This window comes from Oncorhynchus mykiss, chromosome 11, assembly GCF_057628025.1.
Source record: "Oncorhynchus mykiss isolate SJ-2025 chromosome 11, ASM5762802v1, whole genome shotgun sequence".
NCBI lineage: Eukaryota > Metazoa > Chordata > Actinopteri > Salmoniformes > Salmonidae > Oncorhynchus > Oncorhynchus mykiss.
In genome coordinates this window covers 55,308,877-55,333,419 of record NC_143032.1, presented here as the reverse complement: position 1 = coordinate 55,333,419, position 24,543 = coordinate 55,308,877, and the positions used below count along the sequence as shown (strand labels likewise).

The 24,543-nt window shown below is 47.2% G+C and overlaps 1 protein-coding gene across 1 annotated transcript in view; it reads right to left on the bottom strand.

The window, feature by feature from the left end:
• LOC110535061 (RIMS-binding protein 2) overlaps positions 1 to 24,543 on the bottom strand; it is a 104,168-nt gene that overhangs the window by 67,142 nt on the left and 12,483 nt on the right. The window contains exon 2 of the mRNA XM_036935781.2: positions 24,212 to 24,295. Coding sequence (XP_036791676.2) covers positions 24,212 to 24,295 — 84 coding nt within the window. The remainder of the gene's footprint in view (positions 1 to 24,211; positions 24,296 to 24,543) is intronic.

Sequence of the window (24,543 nt, the reverse complement as noted above, 5' to 3'; positions counted from 1 at the left end):
CACAGTAAAGAAGGCATCAATCTAGCAGTAAAAAACATCAACTATATATTCAGGCAAAAAGCAAAAGAAGCACAATTGAAATGGATAAAAAACAAAACAAAAAAGACCACAGATGACAACTGGTTTGATGCAGATTGTAAAATTATAAGGAAAAAACTTAGAACACTATCCAACCAAAAGCACAGAGGCCCAAATAATGGTGAATTACGCCTTCATTAATGTGAGACTTTAAAACTCTATAAACGTACACTCAGAACCAAAAAAGCATAGTACAACAGCAAGTAGCTGACACTAATTGAGGAGTTTATAAACACAAACAACTTCTGGCAAAATTGGAAGAAAGGTTTAAAAATCTAAACAAGAGGAATTAGCGATACAAAATGGTGACATATGGACAACCCATTTTAAAACACTCTACAACACCGTTCAAACTGACACAAACGCAGAACAACGTCAGATTCATGAGAAGTTGAATGGATTAGAGGAAGCTATAAAGGACAATCAAAATCCAATGGACTCCCCAATTACTGACCAGGAGCTCTATAAGAAACTTCAGGCTCTGAAATGTAAAAAAAAAAAGCATGTGGACCTGATGGCATCCTAAATGAGATGCTCAAACTCCCTAGTGCAAAATTTCAATTGGCTATATCAAAACTGTTTAATTTGATCCTGAGTGTAGGTTATTACCCTGACATCTGGAATCAAGGACTCGTAGCCCCAATATTTAAAAACGGAGACAAATTTGACCCTAACAATTACAGAGGCATTTGTGTGAATAATAACCTGGGGAAGGTTTTCTGTAGTATTATCAATGTAAGAGTTCTAAACGTCCTTAATAAGCACAATGTCTTAAGTAAAAGCCTAATTGGATTTATACCAAAACATCGCACAAGTGATCATATTTACACCCTACACACCCTGATAGATAAACATGTCCACCAAAATAATACCGAAATATACGCTTGCTTTATCGACTTCCAAAAAGCATTTGATTCTATTTGGCATACAGGACTGTTGTACAAAGTTATTGAAAGTGGTGTAGGGGGTAAAACATATGACATAATTAAATCAATTTATACTGGCAAGAAAATAACAGAATTCTTTAACCAGGGGCAGGGCCTTTGTCAGGAATCTGAGCCTTGCACTCTTCAATATTTACATCAACGAATTGGCCACTATTCTCAGGAAATTAGACCAAAGTTCTCAATTGGTACAAAATATATAGAGTACTGCACAGACTACAATTACTTAGGTTTAAAAATAAGCTCAACTGGACACCTTAATGAGGCAGTGAATGAACTGAGAGGGAAAGCACGCAGGGCATTCTACACCATTAAAAAGCTAATTCAAATTGAATTACCTATTACAAATTGGCTAAAACTAATTGAATATGTCATTGAACCAATTGCACTTTATAGCAGCGAGGTGTGGGGTCCACTTACAAAACAAGATTTCATCAAATGGGACAAACACCCCACTGAAACCCTACATGCAGAGTTCTGTAAGAGTATCCTACATGTCCAGAGGAAAACTACAAACAATGCATGCAGGGCAGAATCAGGCCAATATCCACTAATAATAAAAACTCTAAAAAGAGCAATTAAGTTTTGGAAACATCTAAAATACAGTGACCCCTCTCATATCATTACCAAGCCCTGCAATGCCAAGAGCTGAGCAAAGAAAAGAGTCCCCCCCATCCAGCTGGTCCTGGGGCTGAGTTCACAAACCTGTTCTACTAACACACTGAAGCCTCAGGACCAGAACATCCAATCGATCAGGATAAACCAAATTACAACACAGTCAAAACAAAACTATATTGCTTATTGGGAAACACAAGCACAAACACAAAGCAAAATGCAGTGCTATCTGGCCGTAAATCGACAGTACACTGTGGCTAAATATTTGACCATGGTTACTGATCAAAACCTTAGAAAAACCTTGACAAAGTACAGGCTCAGTGAGCACAGCCTTGCTATTGAGAAGGGTAGACACAGGAAAACCTGGCTCCCTGTAGAGGAAAGGGTGTGCAACCACTGCACCACAGCAGAACCTGAGACGGAGCTGCAATTAGAGAGTGTCATTTCCCCAAATTTGAAACCCTTATTCAAGGTTTCAAAGACATCTCTGATGAGAGTAGGCTACCCGTCCTGTTGGGGGAGGACGCAGAGTGCTGTGGGTTGGCAGCACACTACATTGCTGCCTGCCATAAGTTGAGGGACAGTGTCTGACAGACCAATCAACCTGCACATGTACTCTACTGTATGCTTATTGTTATTGTTGAATGTATGGTTATTTTGACACTTGGTTATTGTTGTTACTGTTGTCCCGTTGACAACATTGATTCCAATTTTTATATTGTAAATATCCAAAATAAGCTTTGGCAATATGTACATTGTTACGTCATGCCAATAAAAAAAAATGAAAAAAAATGAAAAATTGAGAGAGAGAGAAGAGCGGGACAGAGAGAGAGAGAGAGGAGAGTGGGACAGAGAGAGAGAGAGAGAGAGAGAGAGAGAGAGAGAGAGAAGAGCGGGACAGAGAGAGAGAGAGAGAGAGAGAGGAGAGTGGGACAGAGAGAGAGAGGAGAGCGGGACAGAGAGAGAGAGAGAGAGAGAGAAGAGCAGAACAGAGAGAGAGAGAGAGAGAGAGAGAGAGAGAGCGAGAGAGAGAGAGAAGAGCGGGACAGAGAGCGAGAGAGAGAGAAGAGCGGGACAGAGAGAGAGAGAGAGAGAAGAGCAGGACAGAGAGAGAGAGAGAAGAGCGGGGCAGAGAGAGAGAGAGAGAGAGAAGAGCGGGACAGAGAGAGAGAGAGAGAAGAGCGGGACAGAGAGAGAGAGAGAGAAGAGCGGGACAGAGAGAGAGAGAGAGAAGAGCGGGACAGAGAGAGAGAGAAAGAAGAGCAGGACAGAGAGCGAGAGAGAGAAAAGCAGGACAGAGAGAGAGAGGAGAGCGGGACAGAGAGAGAGGAGAGCGGGACAGAGAGAGAGAGAGAGAGAGAGAGAGAGCGGGACAGAGAGAGAGAGAGAGGAGAGTGGGACAGAGAGAGAGAGGAGAGCGGGACAGAGAGAGAGAGAGAGAGAGAGAGAAGAGCAGAACAGAGAGAGAGAGAGAGAGAAGAGCGGGACAGAGAGCGAGAGAAGAGCGGGACAGAGAGAGAGAGAAGAGCGGGACAGAGAGAGAGAGAGAAGAGTGGGGCAGAGAGAGAGAGAGAGAGAGAGAAGAGCGGGAGAGAGAGAGAGAGAGAAGAGCGGGACAGAGAGAGAGAGAAAGAAGAGCAGGACAGAGAGCGAGAGAGAGAAGAGCAGGACAGAGAGAGAGAGAGGAGAGCGGGACAGAGAGAGAGAGGAGAGCAGGACAGAGAGAGAGAGAGAGAGAGAGAGAGAGAGAGAGAGAGAGAGAGAAGAGCGGGACAGAGAGAGAGAGAAGAGCGGGAGAGAGAGAGAGAAGAGCGGGACAGAGAGAGAGAGAGAAGAGCGGGGCAGAGAGAGAGAGAGAGAGAGAGAAGAGCGGGACAGAGAGAGAGAGAGAGAAGAGCGGGACAGAGAGAGAGAGAGAAAAGAGCGGGACAGACAGAGAGAGAAAGAAGAGCAGGACAGAGAGCGAGAGAGAGAAGAGCAGGACAGAGAGAGAGAGGAGAGCGGGACAGAGAGAGAGGAGAGCAGGACAGAGAGAGAGAGAGAGAGAAGAGCGGGACAGAGAGAGAGAGAGAGAAGAGCGGGACAGAGAGAGAGAGAGAAGAACGGGGCAGAGAGAGAGGGAGAGAGAAGAGCGGGACAGAGAGAGAGAGAGAGAAGAGCGGGACAGAGAGAGAGAGAGAGAAGAGCGGGACAGAGAGAGAGAGAGAGAAGAGCGGGACAGAGAGAGAGAGAAAGAAGAGCAGGACAGAGAGCGAGAGAGAGAAAAGCAGGACAGAGAGAGAGAGGAGAGCGGGACAGAGAGAGAGGAGAGCGGGACAGAGAGAGAGAGAGAGAGAGCGGGACAGAGAGAGAGAGAGAGGAGAGTGGGACAGAGAGAGAGAGGAGAGCGGGACAGAGAGAGAGAGAGAGAGAGAAGAGCAGAACAGAGAGAGAGAGAGAGAGAGAGAGAGAGAGAAGAGCGGGACAGAGAGCGAGAGAAGAGCGGGACAGAGAGAGAGAGAAGAGCGGGACAGAGAGAGAGAGAGAAGAGTGGGGCAGAGAGAGAGAGAGAGAGAAGAGCGGGAGAGAGAGAGAGAGAGAAGAGCGGGACAGAGAGAGAGAGAAAGAAGAGCAGGACAGAGAGCGAGAGAGAGAAGAGCAGGACAGAGAGAGAGAGGAGAGCGGGACAGAGAGAGAGAGGAGAGAGGGACAGAGAGAGAGAGGAGAGCGGGACAGAGAGAGAGAGAGAGAGAGAGAGAGAGAGAGAGAAGAGCGGGACAGAGAGAGAGAGAAGAGCGGGAGAGAGAGAGAGAAGAGCGGGACAGAGAGAGAGAGAGAAGAGCGGGGCAGAGAGAGAGAGAGAGAGAGAGAAGAGCGGGACAGAGAGAGAGAGAGAAGAGCGGGACAGAGAGAGAGAGAGAAAAGAGCGGGACAGACAGAGAGAGAAAGAAGAGCAGGACAGAGAGCGAGAGAGAGAAGAGCAGGACAGAGAGAGAGAGGAGAGCGGGACAGAGAGAGAGGAGAGCAGGACAGAGAGAGAGAGAGAGAGAAGAGCGGGACAGAGAGAGAGAGAGAGAAGAGCGGGACAGAGAGAGAAAGAGAAGAACGGGGCAGAGAGAGAGAGAGAGAAGAGCGGGACAGAGAGAGAGAGAAGAGCGGGACAGAGAGAGAGAGAGAGAAGAGCGGGACAGAGAGAGAGAGAAAGAAGAGCAGGACAGAGAGCGAGAGAGAGAAGAGCAGGACAGAGAGAGAGAGAAGAGCGGGACAGAGAGCGAGAGAAGAGCGGGACAGAGAGAGAGAGAAGAGCGGGACAGAGAGAGAGAGGAGAGAGGGACAAAGAGAGAGAGAGAGAAGAGCGGGACAGAGAGAGAGAGAGAAGAGTGGGGCAGAGAGAGAGAGAGAGAGAGAGAGAGAGAGAGAGAGAAGAGCGGGAGAGAGAGAGAGAGAGAAGAGCGGGACAGAGAGAGAGAGAAAGAAGAGCAGGACAGAGAGCGAGAGAGAGAGGAGCGAGAGAGAGAGAGAGAAGAGCGGGACAGAGAGCGAGAGAAGAGCGGGACAGAGAGAGAGAGAAGAGCGGGACAGAGAGAGAGAGGAGAGAAGGACAAAGAGAGAGAGAGAGAAGAGCGGGACAGAGAGAGAGAGAGAAGAGTGGGGCAGAGAGAGAGAGAGAGAGAGAGAGAGAGAGAGAGAAGAGCGGGAGAGAGAGAGAGAGAGAAGAGCGGGACAGAGAGAGAGAGAAAGAAGAGCAGGACAGAGAGCGAGAGAGAGAAGAGCAGGACAGAGAGAGAGAGGAGAGCGGGACAGAGAGAGAGAGGAGAGCGGGACAGAGAGAGAGAGAGAGAGAGAGAGAGAAGAGCGGGACAGAGAGAGAAGAGCGGGACAGAGAGAGAGAAGAGCGGGACAGAGAGAGAGAGAGAAGAGCGGGGCAGAGAGAGAGAGAGAGAGAGAGAAGAGCGGGACAGAGAGAGAGAGAGAGAAGAGCGGGACAGAGAGAGAGAGAGAAAAGAGCGGGACAGACAGAGAGAGAAAGAAGAGCAGGACAGAGAGCGAGAGAGAGAAAAGCAGGACAGAGAGAGAGAGGAGAGCGGGACAGAGAGAGAGGAGAGCAGGACAGAGAGAGAGAGAGAGAGAAGAGCGGGACAGAGAGAGAGAGAGAGAGAGAGAAGAGCGGGACAGAGAGAGAGAGAGAAGAACGGGGCAGAGAGAGAGAGAGAGAGAGAGAGAGAGAAGAGCGGGACAGAGAGAGAGCGGGACAGAGAGAGAGAGAGAGAAGAGCGGGACAGAGAGAGAGAGAAAGAAGAGCAGGACAGAGAGCGAGAGAGAGAAGAGCAGGACAGAGAGAGAGAGGAGAGCGGGACAGAGAGAGAGGAGAGCGGGACAGAGAGAGAGAGAGAGAGAGAGAGAGAGAGAGAGAGAGAGCGGGACAGAGAGAGAGAGAGAGAGAGAGAGGGGAGTGGGACAGAGAGAGAGAGGAGAGCGGGACAGAGAGAGAGAGGAGAGCGGGACAGAGAGAGAGAGAGAGAGAGAGAGAGAAGAGCGGGACAGAGAGAGAGAGAGAGAAGAGCGGGACAGAGAGAGAGAGAAGAGCGGGACAGAGAGAGAGAGAGAAGAGCGGGGCAGAGAGAGAGAGAGAGAGAGAAGAGCGGGACAGAGAGAGAGAGAGAGAAGAGCGGGACAGAGAGAGAGAGAGAGAAGAGCGGGACAGAGAGAGAGAGAGAAAAGAGCGGGACAGACAGAGAGAGAAAGAAGAGCAGGACAGAGAGCGAGAGAGAGAAGAGCAGGACAGAGAGAGAGAGGAGAGCGGGACAGAGAGAGAGGAGAGCAGGACAGAGAGAGAGAGCGAGAGAGAGAGAGAGAGAGAGAGAGAGAGAGAGAAGAGCGGGACAGAGAGAGAGAGAAGAGCGGGAGAGAGAGAGAGAAGAGCGGGACAGAGAGAGAGAGAGAAGAGCGGGGCAGAGAGAGAGAGAGAGAGAGAGAAGAGCGGGACAGAGAGAGAGAGAGAGAAGAGCGGGACAGAGAGAGAGAGAGAAAAGAGCGGGACAGACAGAGAGAGAAAGAAGAGCAGGACAGAGAGCGAGAGAGAGAAGAGCAGGACAGAGAGAGAGAGGAGAGCGGGACAGAGAGAGAGGAGAGCAGGACAGAGAGAGAGAGAGAGAGAAGAGCGGGACAGAGAGAGAGAGAGAGAAGAGCGGGACAGAGAGAGAGAGAGAAGAACGGGGCAGAGAGAGAGAGAGAGAGAAGAGCGGGACAGAGAGAGAGAGAGAAGAGCGGGACAGAGAGAGAGAGAGAGAGAAGAGCGGGACAGAGAGAGAGAGAAAGAAGAGCAGGACAGAGAGCGAGAGAGAGAAAAGCAGGACAGAGAGAGAGAGGAGAGCGGGACAGAGAGAGAGGAGAGCGGGACAGAGAGAGAGAGAGAGAGAGAGAGCGGGACAGAGAGAGAGAGAGAGGAGAGTGGGACAGAGAGAGAGAGGAGAGCGGGACAGAGAGAGAGAGAGAGAGAGAAGAGCAGAACAGAGAGAGAGAGAGAGAGAGAGAGAGAGAGAGAAGAGCGGGACAGAGAGCGAGAGAAGAGCGGGACAGAGAGAGAGAGAAGAGCGGGACAGAGAGAGAGAGAGAAGAGTGGGGCAGAGAGAGAGAGAGAGAGAGAGAAGAGCGGGAGAGAGAGAGAGAGAGAGAGAAGAGCGGGACAGAGAGAGAGAAGTTCCGGAGTTCCAAATTGAGCAGCTGCTGAAAAATGAGCTCCTGTATATATTGAGATTTAAATGGTTTTTTAGAGTGAAGTACATCGAAAAAATCAAAAGAAAACTGCAAGACTCAATAGAAGACAATACAAGCAACAAACCAAAAAAGACAGGATTTCGAAAAAGTAACTATATTTCATAAAATTATACAGTTATCTTAGCTAGCTGAATTGTTAGCTGAATTGTTTACATGTTGCTAAGCAGTTGCTAGGGACTCTCCTGGAAGAAGCTAGCTAGCTTACAAAGAATAACAAAAAAAATATCTAGTTAACAGAAGAAAGGAAGACAAAATAAGGACAAAATAAGGACAGAAGAAAAAAGAAAAGAAAAAAGGACAACAAAGTGAAACAGTCCTCTGAAGAAACAAGAGAGCATTATACAAGAAACAGCACTTCTATTGCAACATTGTAGCCAAAATCACCAGCGTTGCTATGGAAATTGTTTACCCACCAGACATCCAAACAGAGAAAGCTAAGAAAAGTTTCAAAGGTTTGTTGATGGGACAGAACCATGAATGCCTGTTTGCAGATCTTACCAGTTACAAAACAAGAGCAAATTTAATTTTTAATACCAATCGAGGGAACATATGGAAAAAGGTTATTTGCAACCATTTCCCTTTCTCAAAAAAGAGGGGCATCAGCCAAGGATGTCAGATCAGCATTTTTGAAGAAGCTGACCAGAGCAACACATATCAAACAGTAAACTTATATAATAATGGAACTGTATTGATACAAGGCAATGATTCAAGCCTCCAGGCTTTTGAGAATAGGTTTGCTACCCTAAAAGAAGACGCTGACATCATCTCAGAAAATGAGGAAAAAGTCAAGGAGGGAGATGGAGAAAAGCAGACCCCAATGGTCTCTGTGACCCAGCAGGAAGCCCTCAACGTCCCTTTACCTACCTCACCTGCAGCAGACAGAGTCAAGGACATGACAATTTCAATAAGAACACCTGCTATGCAACGTTTCCACAACACCCTCTCTCTAGTCGAAGCAGAGGTCATAGAACTCAGAGAGAAGAAGCTTCAAGAGGAGGACACTGTCCAGAAACTCAAAGAAGAGATGAAACAGTTCAGGGAGGAGAGCAGAGCATCCATAGCTAAATTAGAAAGCAGAATGGACAAGCTGAGTCAGACAAATGATGACCTCAGAGACCATCTGAGCACAACTAGAAAGGAGCTCGAACAAAAAGAGAGGTACATTGACACCCTCAACCGGCAGAGAGTCATTGTGTCCTCTGCATCTAGAAAACATGTCCACCAGCTTGGTACAACACAAGCAGAACCTGAGACCAGCATGGCCTCCACTACACAGCCGGATGACACTGCACCAGCCTACCAGTCTGCTCCAGCCCAGGTCAACCTACCAGCCTCTCAGTCTGCTCCAGCCCAGGTCAACCTACCAGCCTCCCAGTCTGCTCCAGCCCAGGTCAGAATACCAGCCTCCCAGTCTGCTCCAGCCCAGGTTAACCTACCAGCCTCCCAGTCTGCTCCAGCCCAGGTCAACCTACCAGCCTCCCAGTCTGCTCCAGCCCAGGTCAGAATACCAGCCTCCCAGTCTGCTCCAGCCCAGGTTAACCTACCAGCCTCCCAGTCTGCTCCAGCCCAGGTCAGAATACCAGCCTCCCAGTCTGCTCCACCCAGACAATCACCCACAACTGCAATTCTAATTGATTCAAATGGGAAGTTCTTAGTCCAGGAAAGATTATTCCCTAGACACCAGGTGTATAAGTTCTGGTGTCCTACAACTGAGAGTGCAATGCAGCTACTCAGTCAGACCAGGATTGACACCCCTGACAACATCATCATCCACACTGGCACAAACGACCTTCATGCCAAAGGTGAAAATGTATCTGGGGCAGTGAGAAGAGTGGCAGAACGGGCACAGGCTATGTTCCCAACAACCAATATAGTTGTGTCCACCCTCCTACCAAGAAAAGACTTCCCAGAAAAGTTGATCGACAAAATAAATCAACAGATCACTGTGGACTGTGCCTCACTGCTCAACGTCAGAACGGCTCACCACCCCACTCTGACATGTCAACACTTATATGATAATATACATCTTGATCAGGACAGTATCAGAACCTTTGCCAAGGACCTAAAAGATGCAACACTTGGCAGGGACCCACACACCCATCACCCCAGCAACAAAGGTCCCACGCCCCACCTTCTGAAACAACAGTACCTCCACCATCCCGAGGAGAAAAGAGCAAGACATGGCTTATTACAGCACAGCTCTACTAGACCAGGCCCAACACAGCACAGCTCTACTAGACCAGGCCCAACACAGCACAGCTCTACTAGACCCGGCCCATCACAACACAGCTCTACTAGACCTGGCCCATCACAACAAAGCTCTACTAGACCTGGCCCATCACAACACAGCTCTACTAGACCTGGCCCATCACAACACAGCTCTACTAGACCTGGCCCATCACAACAAAGCTCTACTAGACCCGGCCCATCACAACACAGCTCTACTAGACCCGGCCCATCACAACACAGCTCTACTAGACCCGGCCCATCACAACGCAGCTCTACTAGACCCGGCCCATCACAACACAGCTCTACTAGACCTGTCCCATCACAACACAGCTCTACTAGACCCAGCCCATCACAACACAGCTCTGACCACTACTCCAGGGTCGGTCAGAACACTGCCCTTCAGGGAAGTAGACCACATGATGCAGTCCACACCATGTATCAATTAGATCGTCAGCCTACATATGCTGAGGTAACCTCTGGCAGAAGACCCCTAGAACAATCAGAGATAGGAGAGGTGCGCCAACTACTGCAACTAATATGCAGACTACTGAGCTAGACAGTCCCTTTAATTCACACACGGGCACGCACGCGCACACACACACACACAAACACACAGGGTTGCAGATTGCACATAACATAAGTACAATGCAATCTTATTCCATTCTTATTCATTTGTTTACAAATATTCCTAAATGTATTGACACCGGTATTATAATAATTATTATATGTAATGGTGTGTGTGTGTGTGTGTATGTGTGTGTGCGCGTGTGTGTGTATGTATGTATGTATGTGTGTATATGTGTATGTGCATGTATGTGTGTATATATATATATATATATATATGTATGTGTATGTGTATATATATGTATATATATATGTATGTATGTATGTGTGTGTGTGTGTATGTATGTGTGTGTGTGTGTGTATGTATGTATGTATGTATGTGTGTATATGTATGTGTATGTATATATGTATGTGTATGTATATATATATGTATATATATATGTATGTGTATGTATATATGTATGTATATGTGTATATATGTATGTATATATATGTATATGTGTATATGTGTATGTATATATATGTATATATACATATTTTTTTTTTTTTCGATGTACTTTACTCAAACCAGTGAATATCACTTATTATAAATGAGATCATTAACTATCAGCTCTTGGAATATCCAGGGCCTATACTCTTCACATTTTGGTTATAAAACAACTAATCCAGAATTGATTAAAAACATCAAGGGACAGGACATCATAATCCTACTGGAAACATGGTGTCGTGGAGACATAGATACTCAGTGTCCCTCAGGCTATAGAGAAAGTTTACTACCATCAATCAAACATAAAAATGTTAAACGGGGCCGAGACTCAGGTGGAATCATCATTTGGCATAAGCAGGACTTAGCACTGAATGAAATGAAAAAAGGTACCACTCACATTTGGCTAAAACTTAACAAAGGTACAATCTATTGTGACAATGATGTATACATATGTGCAGCTTATGCTCCTCCTTCAGATTCATCATATTATGATGATCAGTTTTTTGACAATCTCCAGACAGAAATCATTACATTTCAGGCGCAGGGTAAAGTGCTTCTTTGTGGAGATTTCAATGCAAGAACAGGTTCTGAGCCTGACTACACTGATGCGGGAGGTAACCACCACATATTTGGACACCCCTCCTTGTACAGTAGCCCTATTATAAATAATAGAAACAGTCCTGACCAAATACTGAACAAAAATGGAAAAGAGTTAGTACATCTCTGTCGAGCCTTAGGCCTGTACATGCTTAATGGTAGAATCAGAGGGGACTCTTTAGGTCAGTTTACTTACTGCTCAGCTCTTGGGACAAGTGTAGTCGATTATGCCATCACTGACATTGACCCCTCCTCCATTAGTGCATTCACTGTCAGACCACAGACACCATTGTCAGATCACAGTCAGATCAACGTGTTTCTGAAGAAATTAACCGGCAATATTCATTCAAAAAAACAGCCCAATAAACTTTACAACATAAACCAATCGTTCAGATGGGCTCCAAACAGTGCAGAGGCATTCATTGAAACATTGAACTCAAATGAAATGATGAACTCTATACAGTTTTTCAATAACTCACAGTACCAAAACAATAAAGATGGTGTCAATTCAGCTACCCAAAACATCAACTGCATATTCCAAAAAGCAGCATCGAAAGCAAATTTGAGAAAACCAAAGCAATGCAACATCAGAAGCAAAAATCAAAATGTTTCTGACAAATGGTTTGATAATGAATGTAAAACAATTAGAAAACACCTAAGACAAATGTCAAACAAAAAACATAAGCAGCAAAACAACCCAGAGCTACGATATGAATACTTTGAAACTCTGAAACAGTATAAACAAACACTGAAATGCAAGAAATTGAATTATACCAACAAGACACTTGATGAAATTGAAAACGCAATTGACCAAAATCAGTTCTGGGACATGTGGAACAATTTAAGCACAACAAAGCCACAAGAATTAGCCATACTGTCATGTACTGTCATGTTGTCTTGTCTCTGTCCTTTCCCTTCACCCTGTCTCCCTCTGCTGGTCGTGTTAGGTTACCTTTTCTCCCCCGCTTTCCCCCAGCTGTCCCTTGTCTCCTCTAACTACCCATTCACCCCGTTCCCCACCTGTTCCCTTTTTCCCTCTGATTAGGTCCCTATATCTCTCTCTGTTTCTGCTCCTGTCCTTGTCGGATTCTTGTTTGTTTGTGTCATTCATGCCTGAACCAGACTGTCATCATGTTTGCTGTAACCTTGTCCTGTCCTGTCAGAATCTGCCGGTCCATCGGAGCCTACCTATGTTTGGTAATTAAAGAAGCTCTGTTTAAGTTGATTCGCTTTTGGGTCCTCATTCACGCACCGTAACAGAAGAATCCGACCAAGAATGGACCCAGCGACTTCGGATCCTCTCCACTCAGCCGTCGAGATCCAGGGAGCGATGCTAGGCAGACACAAGCAGGAATTGTCTGCTGCTCGACATGCCGTTGAGACCCTGGCCACCCAAGTCTCCAACCTCACAGAACAGGTTCACCATCTCCGCCTCGATCCACCGGCCACTTCCAGGGCTTTCGAATCTCCGGAGCCCAGAATCAATAACCCGCCGTGTTACTCTGGGGAGCCCACTGAATGCCGCTCGTTCCTCACCCAGTGTGATATTGTGTTTTCTCTCCAGCCCTACACTTACTCCAGGAGCACTGCTCGTGTCGCCTACGTCATATCTCTCCTTATTGGACGGGCTCGTGAGTGGGGCACGGCAATCTGGGAGGCAAGGGCTGAGTGTATTAACCAGTATCAAGACTTTAAGGAGGAGATGATACGGGTTTTTGATCGATCTGTTTTTGGGGAGGAGGCTTCCAGGGCCCTGTCTTCCCTATGTCAAGGCAATCGATCCATAACAGACTACTCTATTGAGTTTCGTACTCTTGCTGTCTCCAGTGGCTGGAACGAGCCGGCCTTGCTCGCTCGTCTTCTGGAGGGTTTCCGCGCTGAGGTAAAGGATGAGATTCTCTCCCGGGAGGTTCCTTCCAGCGTGGATTCCTTGATTGAACTCGCTATTCGCATTGAGCGACGGGTTGATCTTCGTCACCGAGCTCGTGGAAAGGAGCTCGCGCTCTCCGTCGCCTCCCTCTCCGCATCACTACCATCTTCCTCTGCCGGCTCGGGTGCTGAGCCCATGCAGCTGGGAGGTATCCGCATCTCGACTAAGGAGAGGGAACGGAGAATCACCAACCGCCTCTGTCTCTATTGCGGTTCCGCTGGTCATTTTGTCACTTCATGTCCAGTAAAAGGCCAGAGCTCGTCAGTAAGCGGAGGGCTACTGGTGAGCGCTACTACTCCTGTCTCTCCTTCAAGATCCTGCACTACCTTGTCGGTCCATCTACGCTGGACCGGTTCGTCAGCTTCCTGCAGTGCCTTAATAGACTCTGGGGCGGAGGGCTGTTTTATGGACGAGACCTGGGCTCGGGAACATGACATTCCTCTCAGACAGTTAAAGGAGCCCACGGCCTTGTTCGCCCTGGATGGTAGTCCTCTCCCCAGGATTCAGCGTGAGACGCTACCTTTAACCCTCACTGTTTCTGGTAATCATAGTGAAACCATTTCTTTTTTAATTTTTCGTTCACCTTTTACACCTGTTGTTTTGGGCCATCCCTGGCTAGTTTGTCATAATCCTTCCATTAATTGGTCTAGTAATTCTATCCTCTCCTGGAACGTCTCTTGTCATGTGAAATGTTTAATGTCTGCTATCCCTCCTGTTTCCTCTGTCTCTTCTTCACAGGAGGAGCCTGGTGATTTGACAGGGGTGCCGGAGGAATATCACGATCTGCGCACGGTGTTCAGTCGGTCCAGGGCCACTTCTCTTCCTCCACACCGGTCGTATGATTGTAGTATTGATCTCCTTCCGGGAACCACCCCCCCCCGGGGTAGACTATACTCTCTGTCGGCTCCCGAACGTAAGGCTCTCGAAGATTATTTGTCTGTAGCTCTTGACGCCGGTACCATAGTCCCCTCCTCCTCTCCCGCCGGAGCGGGGTTTTTTTTTGTCAAGAAGAAGGACGGGTCTCTGCGCCCCTGCATAGATTATCGAGGGCTGAATGACATAACAGTGAAGAATCGTTATCCGCTTCCTCTTATGTCTTCAGCCTTCGAGATCCTGCAGGGAGCCAGGTTTTTCACTAAGTTGGACCTTCGTAACGCTTACCATCTCGTGCGCATCAGGGAGGGGGACGAGTGGAAGACGGCGTTTAACACTCCGTTAGGGCACTTTGAATACCGGGTTCTTCCTTTCGGCCTCGCCAACGCTCCAGCTGTCTTTCAGGCATTAGTCAATGATGTCCTGAGAGACATGCTGAACATCTTTGTTTTCGTTTACCTTGACGATATCCTGATTTTTTCACCGTCACTCCAGATTCATGTTCAGCACGTTCGACGTGTCCTCCAGCGCCTTTTAGAGAATTGTCTTTTTGTGAAGGCTGAGAAGTGCACGTTTCATGCCTCCTCCGTCACATTTCTCGGTTCTGTTATTTCCGCTGAAGGCATTAAGATGGATCCCGCTAAGGTCCAAGCTGTCATTGATTGGCCCGTCCCTAAGTCACGCGTCGAGCTGCAGCGCTTTCTCGGCTTCGCGAACTTCTATCGTCGTTTCATCCGTAATTTCGGTCAGGTGGCAGCTCCTCTCACAGCCCTTACTTCTGTCAAGACGTGCTTTAAGTGGTCCGTTTCCGCCCAGGGAGCTTTTGATCTCCTCAAGAATCGTTTTACATCCGCTCCTATCCTTGTTACACCTGACGTCTCTAGACAGTTCGTTGTCGAGGTTGACGCGTCAGAGGTGGGAGTGGGAGCCATCCTTTCTCAGCGCTCCCTCTCTGACGACAAGGTCCACCCATGCGCGTATTTTTCTCATCGCCTGTCGCCGTCGGAACGTAACTATGATGTGGGTAACCGCGAACTGCTCGCCATCCGGTTAGCCCTAGGCGAATGGCGACAGTGGTTGGAGGGGGCGACCGTTCCTTTTGTCGTTTGGACTGACCATAGGAACCTTGAGTACATCCGTTCTGCCAAACGACTTAATGCGCGTCAGGCGCGTTGGGCGCTGTTTTTCGCTCGTTTCGAGTTCGTGATTTCTTATCGTCCGGGCTCTAAGAACACCAAGCCTGATGCTTTGTCTCGTCTCTTCAGTTCTTCAGTAGCCTCCACTGACCCCGAGGGGATTCTCCCTGAGGGGCGTGTTGTCGGGTTGACTGTCTGGGGAATTGAGAGGCAGGTAAAGCAAGCACTCTCTCAAACTCCGTCGCCGCGCGCTTGTCCTAGGAACCTTCTTTTCGTTCCCGTTCCTACTCGTCTGGCCGTTCTTCAGTGGGCTCACTCTGCCAAGTTAGCCGGCCACCCTGGCGTTCGGGGTACGCTTGCTTCCATTCGCCAGCGTTTCTGGTGGCCCACCCGGGAGCATGACACGCGTCGTTTCGTGGCTGCTTGTTCGGTCTGCGCGCAGACTAAGTCCGGTAACTCTCCTCCTGCCGGCCGTCTCAGGCCGCTTCCTATTCCCTCTCGACCGTGGTCTCACATCGCCTTAGATTTTGTCACCGGACTGCCTTCGTCAGCGGGGAAGACTGTTATTCTTACGGTTGTCGATAGGTTCTCTAAGGCGGCTCATTTCATTCCCCTTGCTAAGCTTCCTTCTGCTAAAGAGACGGCACAAATCATCATCGAGAATGTTTTCAGAATTCATGGCCTTCCGTCAGACGTCGTTTCGGACAGAGGTCCGCAATTCACGTCTCAATTTTGGAGGGAGTTTTGCCGTTTGATTGGGGCTTCCGTCAGTCTCTCTTCCGGCTTTCACCCCCAGTCTAACGGTCAAGCAGAACGGGCCAATCAGACTATTGGTCGCATCTTACGCAGTCTTTCTTTTCGCAACCCTGCGTCTTGGTCAGAACAGCTCCCCTGGGCAGAATACGCCCACAACTCGCTTCCTTCGTCTGCGACCGGGCTATCTCCTTTTCAGAGTAGCCTCGGGTACCAGCCTCCGTTGTTCTCATCTCAGTTCGCCGAGTCCAGCGTCCCCTCCGCTCAGGCTTTTGTCCAACGTTGCGAGCGCACCTGGAAGAGGGTCAGGTCTGCACTTTGCCGTTATAGGGCGCAGACTGTGAGAGCTGCTAATAAGCGTAGAACGAAGAGCCCTAGATATTGTCGCGGTCAGAGAGTTTGGCTCTCCACTCAGAACCTTCCCCTTAAGACGGCTTCTCGCAAGTTGACCCCGCGGTTCATTGGTCCATTCCGTATCTCTCAGGTCATTAATCCTGTCGCAGTGCGACTTCTTCTTCCGCGATATCTTCGTCGCGTCCACCCGGTCTTCCATGTCTCCTGTGTTAAGCCCGTTCTTCGCGCCCCCGCTCGTCTTCCCCCCCCCCCCCCCCATCCTTGTCGAGGGCGCACCTATCTACAGGGTCCGTAAAATCTTGGACATGCGTCCTCGGGGCCGTGGTCATCAGTACCTAGTTGACTGGGAGGGGTACGGTCCTGAGGAGAGGAGTTGGGTTCCCTCTCGGGACGTGCTGGACCGTGCGCTGATTGATGATTTCCTCCGTTGCCGCCAGGTTTCCTCCTCGAGTGCGCCAGGAGGCGCTCGGTGAGTGGGGGGGTACTGTCATGTACTGTCATGTTGTCTTGTCTCTGTCCTTTCCCTTCACCCTGTCTCCCTCTGCTGGTCGTGTTAGGTTACCTTTTCTCCCCCGCTTTCCCCCAGCTGTCCCTTGTCTCCTCTAACTACCCATTCACCCCGTTCCCCACCTGTTCCCTTTTTCCCTCTGATTAGGTCCCTATATCTCTCTCTGTTTCTGCTCCTGTCCTTGTCGGATTCTTGTTTGTTTGTGTCATTCATGCCTGAACCAGACTGTCATCATGTTTGCTGTAACCTTGTCCTGTCCTGTCAGAATCTGCCGGTCCATCGGAGCCTACCTATGTTTGGTAATTAAAGAAGCTCTGTTTAAGTTGATTCGCTTTTGGGTCCTCATTCACGCACCGTAACACATACAAGATGTAGGAATTTGGAAAACTTACTTTGATAATCTATACAAAAACATCCCACAAAAAGACTTAAACCAGAACCAATTAGAAATTAAAGAAAAATTGAACATCCTGGAATCAGTCATTAAAAACAACCAAAATCCATTAGATTACCCAATAACCCAACAAGAACTAAATGAAAAGCTAAAATCTATTAAATCAAAAAAGGCTTGTGGTGTAGACAACATCAGAAATGAAATGCTGAAAAACAGCACACCTGAGTTGCAAAATGCTGTGCTTAAATTGTTCAACATGGTTTTAACTTCTGGCTGCTTCCCTGATGTCTGGAACCAGGGGCTCATCTCCCCTATCCACAAAAGTGGAGACAAATCAGACCCCAATAATTACAGGGGAATTTGCGTCAACAGTAACTTGGGAAAGATTTTCTGTAGCATTTTGAATTCAAGAATTCAAACCTTTCTTCAAGAAAAAAATGTAATAAGTAAATGTCAAATTGGCTTTCTCCCTAACCATCGCACTACTGACCATATATACACCTTACACACACTAATTAATAAACACGTCCACCAAAAAAAAGACGGCAAAATCTTTGCTTGCTTTATTGACTTTAAAAAAGCATTTGATTCGATTTGGCACGAAGGGCTATTCTACAAAATTCTACAAAGTGGGCTTGGTGGTAAGGTGTATGACTTAATAAAATGTATGTACACAGAAAATAAGTGTGCAATAAAAATCAAAAACCAAAGAACAGAATTTTTTTCACAATGTCGAGGTGTGAGACAAGGCTGCAATTTGAGTCCAAATCTTTTCAACATTTATATCAATGAATTAGCAGACATGTTGGACCAATCTCCAGCCCCAGGACTCACACTATTTGACACAGAGGTGAAATACCTGCTATATGCTGATGACTTGGTACTTCTATCACCAACCAAAGAAGGTCTTCAACAAAACATTAATATTCTGGAGCAATATTGCCATAATTGGGCCCTGGCAGTAAATTTCCAAAAAACTAAAATCATGATTTTCCAAAAAAAACCCAGATGTCAGAAACAAAAATGTAAATTCACCCTGAACAACACCTTAATTGAACACACAAAAAATTACACCTACCTTGGTCTGACCATATCTGCATCGGGAAACTTTAATATGGCAGTGAAGGCACTCAAAGAAAAAGCCCGCAGAGCAATGTATGCAATAAAAATGAAATTATTCAAAATCAACATCCCAATTAGAATTTGGACTAAAATATTTGACAGTGTAATCCTACCAATAGCACTTTATGGAAGTGAGGTTTGGGGGCCACTCAATAAACTGGATTTTAAAATGTGGGACAAACATCCAATTGAAACCCTACATGCAGAATTCTGTCGGAAAATTCTACAAGTCCAGAGAAATACACCAACTAATGCATGTAGGGCAGAATTGGGCCGTTTTCCAGTAATAATGAAAATACAGAAAAGATCATTAAAATTTTGGCTACATCTAAATTCAAGTCCAAATTCGAGTCTGCAATTTAAAGCACTTCAAGCCCAAGAGCTGAGCCCAGAAACGAGCCCTCTCAGTCAGCTGGTGTTGGACCTCACCAATCAAGCTGACACCAGCACTGCTTCAAAAGAAAGAATTCCAATAAACAAAATCATGAACCAATCAAAGGAATCATACTTACAATACTGGAAAAACGAAACAAAATCCCAAAGCCGACTAAATTGCTATCTGACCCTAAACAGAGAATATGAATTGGCTGATTATCTCTACTCTGTCAGAGATACGAAGCAGAGACAGATCCTTACCAAGTACAGGCTGAGTGACCACCGATTGGCAATAGAAACCGGCAGACATAAAAAGACATGGCTACCCAAAGAGGAGCGTGTATGTGGTCACTGCATGACAGGGGAGGTAGAGACAGAGATGCACTTTCTCCTTTACTGTGATAAATATTCCTCACAAAGAGATTCATTATTCACAGAAATGACTACATATATTCCACATTTTTACAAATTGAACCCAGAGGAAAAACTAAGAATACTCATGGGCGAAGGAGCAATGGCTCCTCTTGCAGCCAAATATGTATTTTCCTGCCATAGCCTGAGGGACACTGAATAATAACATCTGCATAGTAAACAGTAACTTACTTATTATTACTATTATTGTTATTACTATAATTATTAATGTTTACTGTAGACTGTTACCATTTTATTGTATTTATTTTTGTATTATTATTTACTACCATTTTATATTATTATTTGCTATCATTTACAATTTTGTTACAATGTATATTGTATACATTGTTGCTTTGGCAATATTGACACAATGTTTTTCATGCCAATAAAGCAGCTTGAATTTGAATTTGAATTTGAATTTGAGAGAGAGAAAGAAGAGCAGGACAGAGAGCGAGAGAGAGAAGAGCAGGACAGAGAGAGAGAGGAGAGCGGGACAGAGAGAGAGAGGAGAGCGGGACAGAGAGAGAGAGGAGAGCGGGACAGAGAGAGAGAGAGAGAGAGAGAGAGAGAGAGAGAGAGAGAGAGAGAAGAGCGGGACAGAGAGAGAGAGAAGAGCGGGAGAGAGAGAGAGAAGAGCGGGACAGAGAGAGAGAAGAGCGGGGCAGAGAGAGAGAGAGAGAGAGAGAAGAGCGGGACAGAGAGAGAGAGAGAGAAGAGCGGGACAGAGAGAGAGAGAGAAAAGAGCGGGACAGACAGAGAGAGAAAGAAGAGCAGGACAGAGAGCGAGAGAGAGAAGAGCAGGACAGAGAGAGAGAGGAGAGCGGGACAGAGAGAGAGGAGAGCAGGACAGAGAGAGAGAGAGAGAGAAGAGCGGGACAGAGAGAGAGAGAGAGAAGAGCGGGACAGAGAGAGAAAGAGAAGAACGGGGCAGAGAGAGAGAGAGAGAGAAGAGCGGGACAGAGAGAGAGAGAAGAGCGGGACAGAGAGAGAGAGAGAGAAGAGCGGGACAGAGAGAGAGAGAAAGAAGAGCAGGACAGAGAGCGAGAGAGAGAAGAGCAGGACAGAGAGAGAGAGAAGAGCGGGACAGAGAGCGAGAGAAGAGCGGGACAGAGAGAGAGAGAAGAGCGGGACAGAGAGAGAGAGGAGAGAGGGACAAAGAGAGAGAGAGAGAAGAGCGGGACAGAGAGAGAGAGAGAAGAGTGGGGCAGAGAGAGAGAGAGAGAGAGAGAGAGAGAGAGAGAAGAGCGGGAGAGAGAGAGAGAGAGAAGAGCGGGACAGAGAGAGAGAGAAAGAAGAGCAGGACAGAGAGCGAGAGAAGAGCGGGACAGAGAGAGAGAGAAGAGCGGGACAGAGAGAGAGAGGAGAGAGGGACAAACAGAGAGAGAGAGAAGAGCGGGACAGAGAGAGAGAGAGAAGAGTGGGGCAGAGAGAGAGAGAGAGAGAGAGAGAGAGAGAGAGAGAGAGAAGAGCGGGAGAGAGAGAGAGAGAGAAGAGCGGGACAGAGAGAGAGAGAAAGAAGAGCAGGACAGAGAGCGAGAGAGAGAAGAGCAGGACAGAGAGAGAGAGGAGAGTGGGACAGAGAGAGAGAGGAGAGCGGGACAGAGAGAGAGAGAGAGAGAGAGAGAGAGAGAGAGAAGAGCGGGACAGAGAGAGAAGAGCGGGACAGAGAGAGAGAAGAGCGGGACAGAGAGAGAGAGAGAAGAGCGGGGCAGAGAGAGAGAGAGAGAGAGAGAAGAGCGGGACAGAGAGAGAGAGAGAAGAGCGGGACAGAGAGAGAGAGAGAAAAGAGCGGGACAGACAGAGAGAGAAAGAAGAGCAGGACAGAGAGCGAGAGAGAGAAAAGCAGGACAGAGAGAGAGAGGAGAGCGGGACAGAGAGAGAGGAGAGCAGGACAGAGAGAGAGAGAGAGAGAAGAGCGGGACAGAGAGAGAGAGAGAAGAGCGGGACAGAGAGAGAGAGAGAAGAACGGGGCAGAGAGAGAGAGAGAGAGAGAGAGAGAGAGAAGAGCGGGACAGAGAGAGAGCGGGACAGAGAGAGAGAGAGAGAAGAGCGGGACAGAGAGAGAGAGAAAGAAGAGCAGGACAGAGAGCGAGAGAGAGAAGAGCAGGACAGAGAGAGAGAGGAGAGCGGGACAGAGAGAGAGGAGAGCGGGACAGAGAGAGAGAGAGAGAGAGAGAGAGAGAGAGAGAGAGAGCGGGACAGAGAGAGAGAGAGAGAGAGAGAGAGAGGGGAGTGGGACAGAGAGAGAGAGGAGAGCGGGACAGAGAGAGAGAGGAGAGCGGGACAGAGAGAGAGAGAGAGAGAGAGAGAGAAGAGCGGGACAGAGAGAGAGAGAGAGAAGAGCGGGACAGAGAGAGAGAGAAGAGCGGGACAGAGAGAGAGAGAGAAGAGCGGGGCAGAGAGAGAGAGAGAGAGAGAGAGAAGAGCGGGACAGAGAGAGAGAGAGAGAGAAGAGCGGGACAGAGAGAGAGAGAGAAAAGAGCGGGACAGAGAGAGAGAGAGAAAAGAGCGGGACAGACAGAGAGAGAAAGAAGAGCAGGACAGAGAGAGAGAGGAGAGCGGGACAGAGAGCGAGAGAGAGAAGAGCAGGACAGAGAGAGAGAGGAGAGCGGGACAGAGAGAGAGGAGAGCAGGACAGAGAGAGAGAGCGAGAGAGAGAGAGAGAGAGAGAGAGAGAGAGAGAGAGAAGAGCGGGACAGAGAGAGAGAGAGAGAGAGAAGAGCGGGACAGAGAGAGAGAGAGAGAAGAGCGGGACAGAGAGAGAGAGAGAGAGAGAGAGAGAGAGAGAGAGAGACCCAGCATTATCCATCCTGTTGAAATACTGTATATGTTTTAAAATGTCATGGAAAGGCGAGCACAAAGGGAGAAAAGCTCCTCTTTAAAACGCCTTCCAGAGTAGTCAGAGTGGATTACTCTCAGCACTAGCTGCTTTCTGCCTTGTCCTTTCTTCTCTTCCTGACCCTTTGTATAGAGCCAAGGCCATGCAGCCCAGAAGGCACACTGACATTTCTGCTACTTTCTGAGAAACGGTCCTTGGGGTGCAGAGGTAGGAGAGAGGCAGCAGAGGAGAGGCAGAGAGCAGCACATGGGAGCAGAGGGCTTGTGTAACACACAGCTGACCCCCTGTGAACAACTATGACATCTACATAACCTGAACTGTACACCACTCAAAAGCCTGAAAACACCTACCCATTCAATATATATATTTATTTTCACTATTGTATGCATTGTAGAATAATAGTGAAGACATCAAAACTATGAAATAACACATCGAATCATGTAGTAACCAAAAAAAAAAGTGTTAAATATATTTTATATTTCAGATTCTTCAAAGTACCCACCCTTTGCCATGATGACAGCTTTGCACACTCTTGGCATTCTCTCAACCAACTTCACGAGGTAGTCACCTGGAATGCATTTCAATTAATAGGTGTGCCTTGTTGAAAGTACATTTGTGGAATTTCTATCCATTTAATGCTTTTGAGCCAATCAGTTGTTTTGTGACAAGGTAGGGTTGGTATACAGAAGAGAGCCCTATTTGGTAAAAGAACAGGTCCATATTATGGCAAGATCAGCTCAAATAAGCAAAGAGAAACGACAGTCCATCATTACTTTAAGACATGAAGGTCAGTCAATCCGGAAAATGTCAATAACTTTGAATGTTTCTTCAAATGCAGTCAAAAAAACATCAAGCACTATGATGAAACTGGCTCTCAGGAGGTCCGCCACAGGAATGGAAGACCCAGAGTTACCTCTGCTGCAGAGGATAAGTTCATTAGTTACCAGTCTCAGAAATTGCAGCACAAATTAATGCTTCAGAGTTCAAGTAACAGACATCTCAACATCAACTGTTCAGAGGAGACTGCGTGAATCAGGCCTTCATGGCCAAATTGCTACAAAGAAACCACTACTAAAGGACACCAATAAGAAAAAGAGACTTGCTTGGGCCAAGAAACACAAACAATGGACATTAGACCAGTGGAAATCTGTCCTTTGGTCTGATGAGTCTAAATTTGAGATGATTGGTTCCAACCGCCGTTTCTTTGTGAGACGCAGACTAGGTGAACGGATGATCTCCACATGTGTGGTTCCTGCCGTGAAGCATGGAGGAGGAGGTATGATGGTGCTTTTCTGGTGACACTGTCGTGATTTATTTAGAATTCAAGGCACACTTATCCAGCATGGCTACCACAGCATTCTGCAGTGATACGCTATCCCATCTGGTTTGCGCTTAGTGGGACTAGCATTTGTTTTTCAACAGGACAATAACCCAACACACCTCCAGGCTGTGTAAGGGCTATTTGACCAAGAAGGAGAGTGATGGAGTGCTGCATCAGATGACCTGGCCTCCATAATCACCCGACCTCAACCCAATTGAGATGGTTTGGGATGGGTTGGACCGCAGAGTGAAGGAAAAGCAGCCAACAAGTGCTCAGCATATGTGGGAACTCCTTGGTTGAGAGAATGCCAAGAGTGTGCAAAGCTGTCATCAAGGCAAAGGGTGGCTAGTTTTAAACAATCAAAATATATTTTATATTTGAGATTCTTCGCACTTTGTTGCTTACTACATGATTACATATGTGTTATTTCATAGTTTTGATGTCTTCACTATTATTCTACAATACAGAAAATAGTAAAAATAAAGAAAAACCCTTGAATTCGAAGCTGTGTCCAAACTTTTGACTGATACTGTATATCTGTGCCGACATAGTAAATGTATTCTTGGGGCCTGGCTATGTAAATGTATCTCTATAATGTATTTCTTCTAGAATAATGTGTGTGGATATTGTCATCTGTGGAAGGAGCAGTGTAAACAGGAATGCATTAATACTGTACAACCTAGCATTATCAGAATGATGTTCAATGGATTTATTTTTGTAACGCTACACATGCAAATACAATTAATGTGAGTCTATTTTGTCCATTTCTATAATCACCTCTAGAATGCCAGCAGTGTGACAAACACCACAGTCTCTCTCTCTCTCTCTCTCTCTCTCTCTCTCTCTCTCTCTCTCTCTCTCTCTCTCAGAAATCAATTGGACTGAGAGTGAGAGCCAGAGGTACTGTATTTTTAGAGCACTTACCAAGGTCTGACATGTTTGATTATTTTTCTTCACTGCCTCGTCAAGATCTTCACACTCCTCCCTTTTCCTGCTGCTCTCAGTCTCCTGAGAAAAAGAAAAGACTAACTGTGGATGGCTTCTCTGCTTTGGCAGGGACAATGACTTAAATGTTGTCATGCCACAGTATGACAACACAGTGTCCTGGGAGAGAACACGGTCTGACAATGAGACTTGTCAGTGGGGGACAGACCGTTTTATTTATTCAGTGCTGTCTCAGCGTGTGTGCGTGTGTGTGTGTGTGTGCGAGGGTGGGCTAGAGAGATAAGAGGGCGAAAGACTCCAACTCTTTTCTT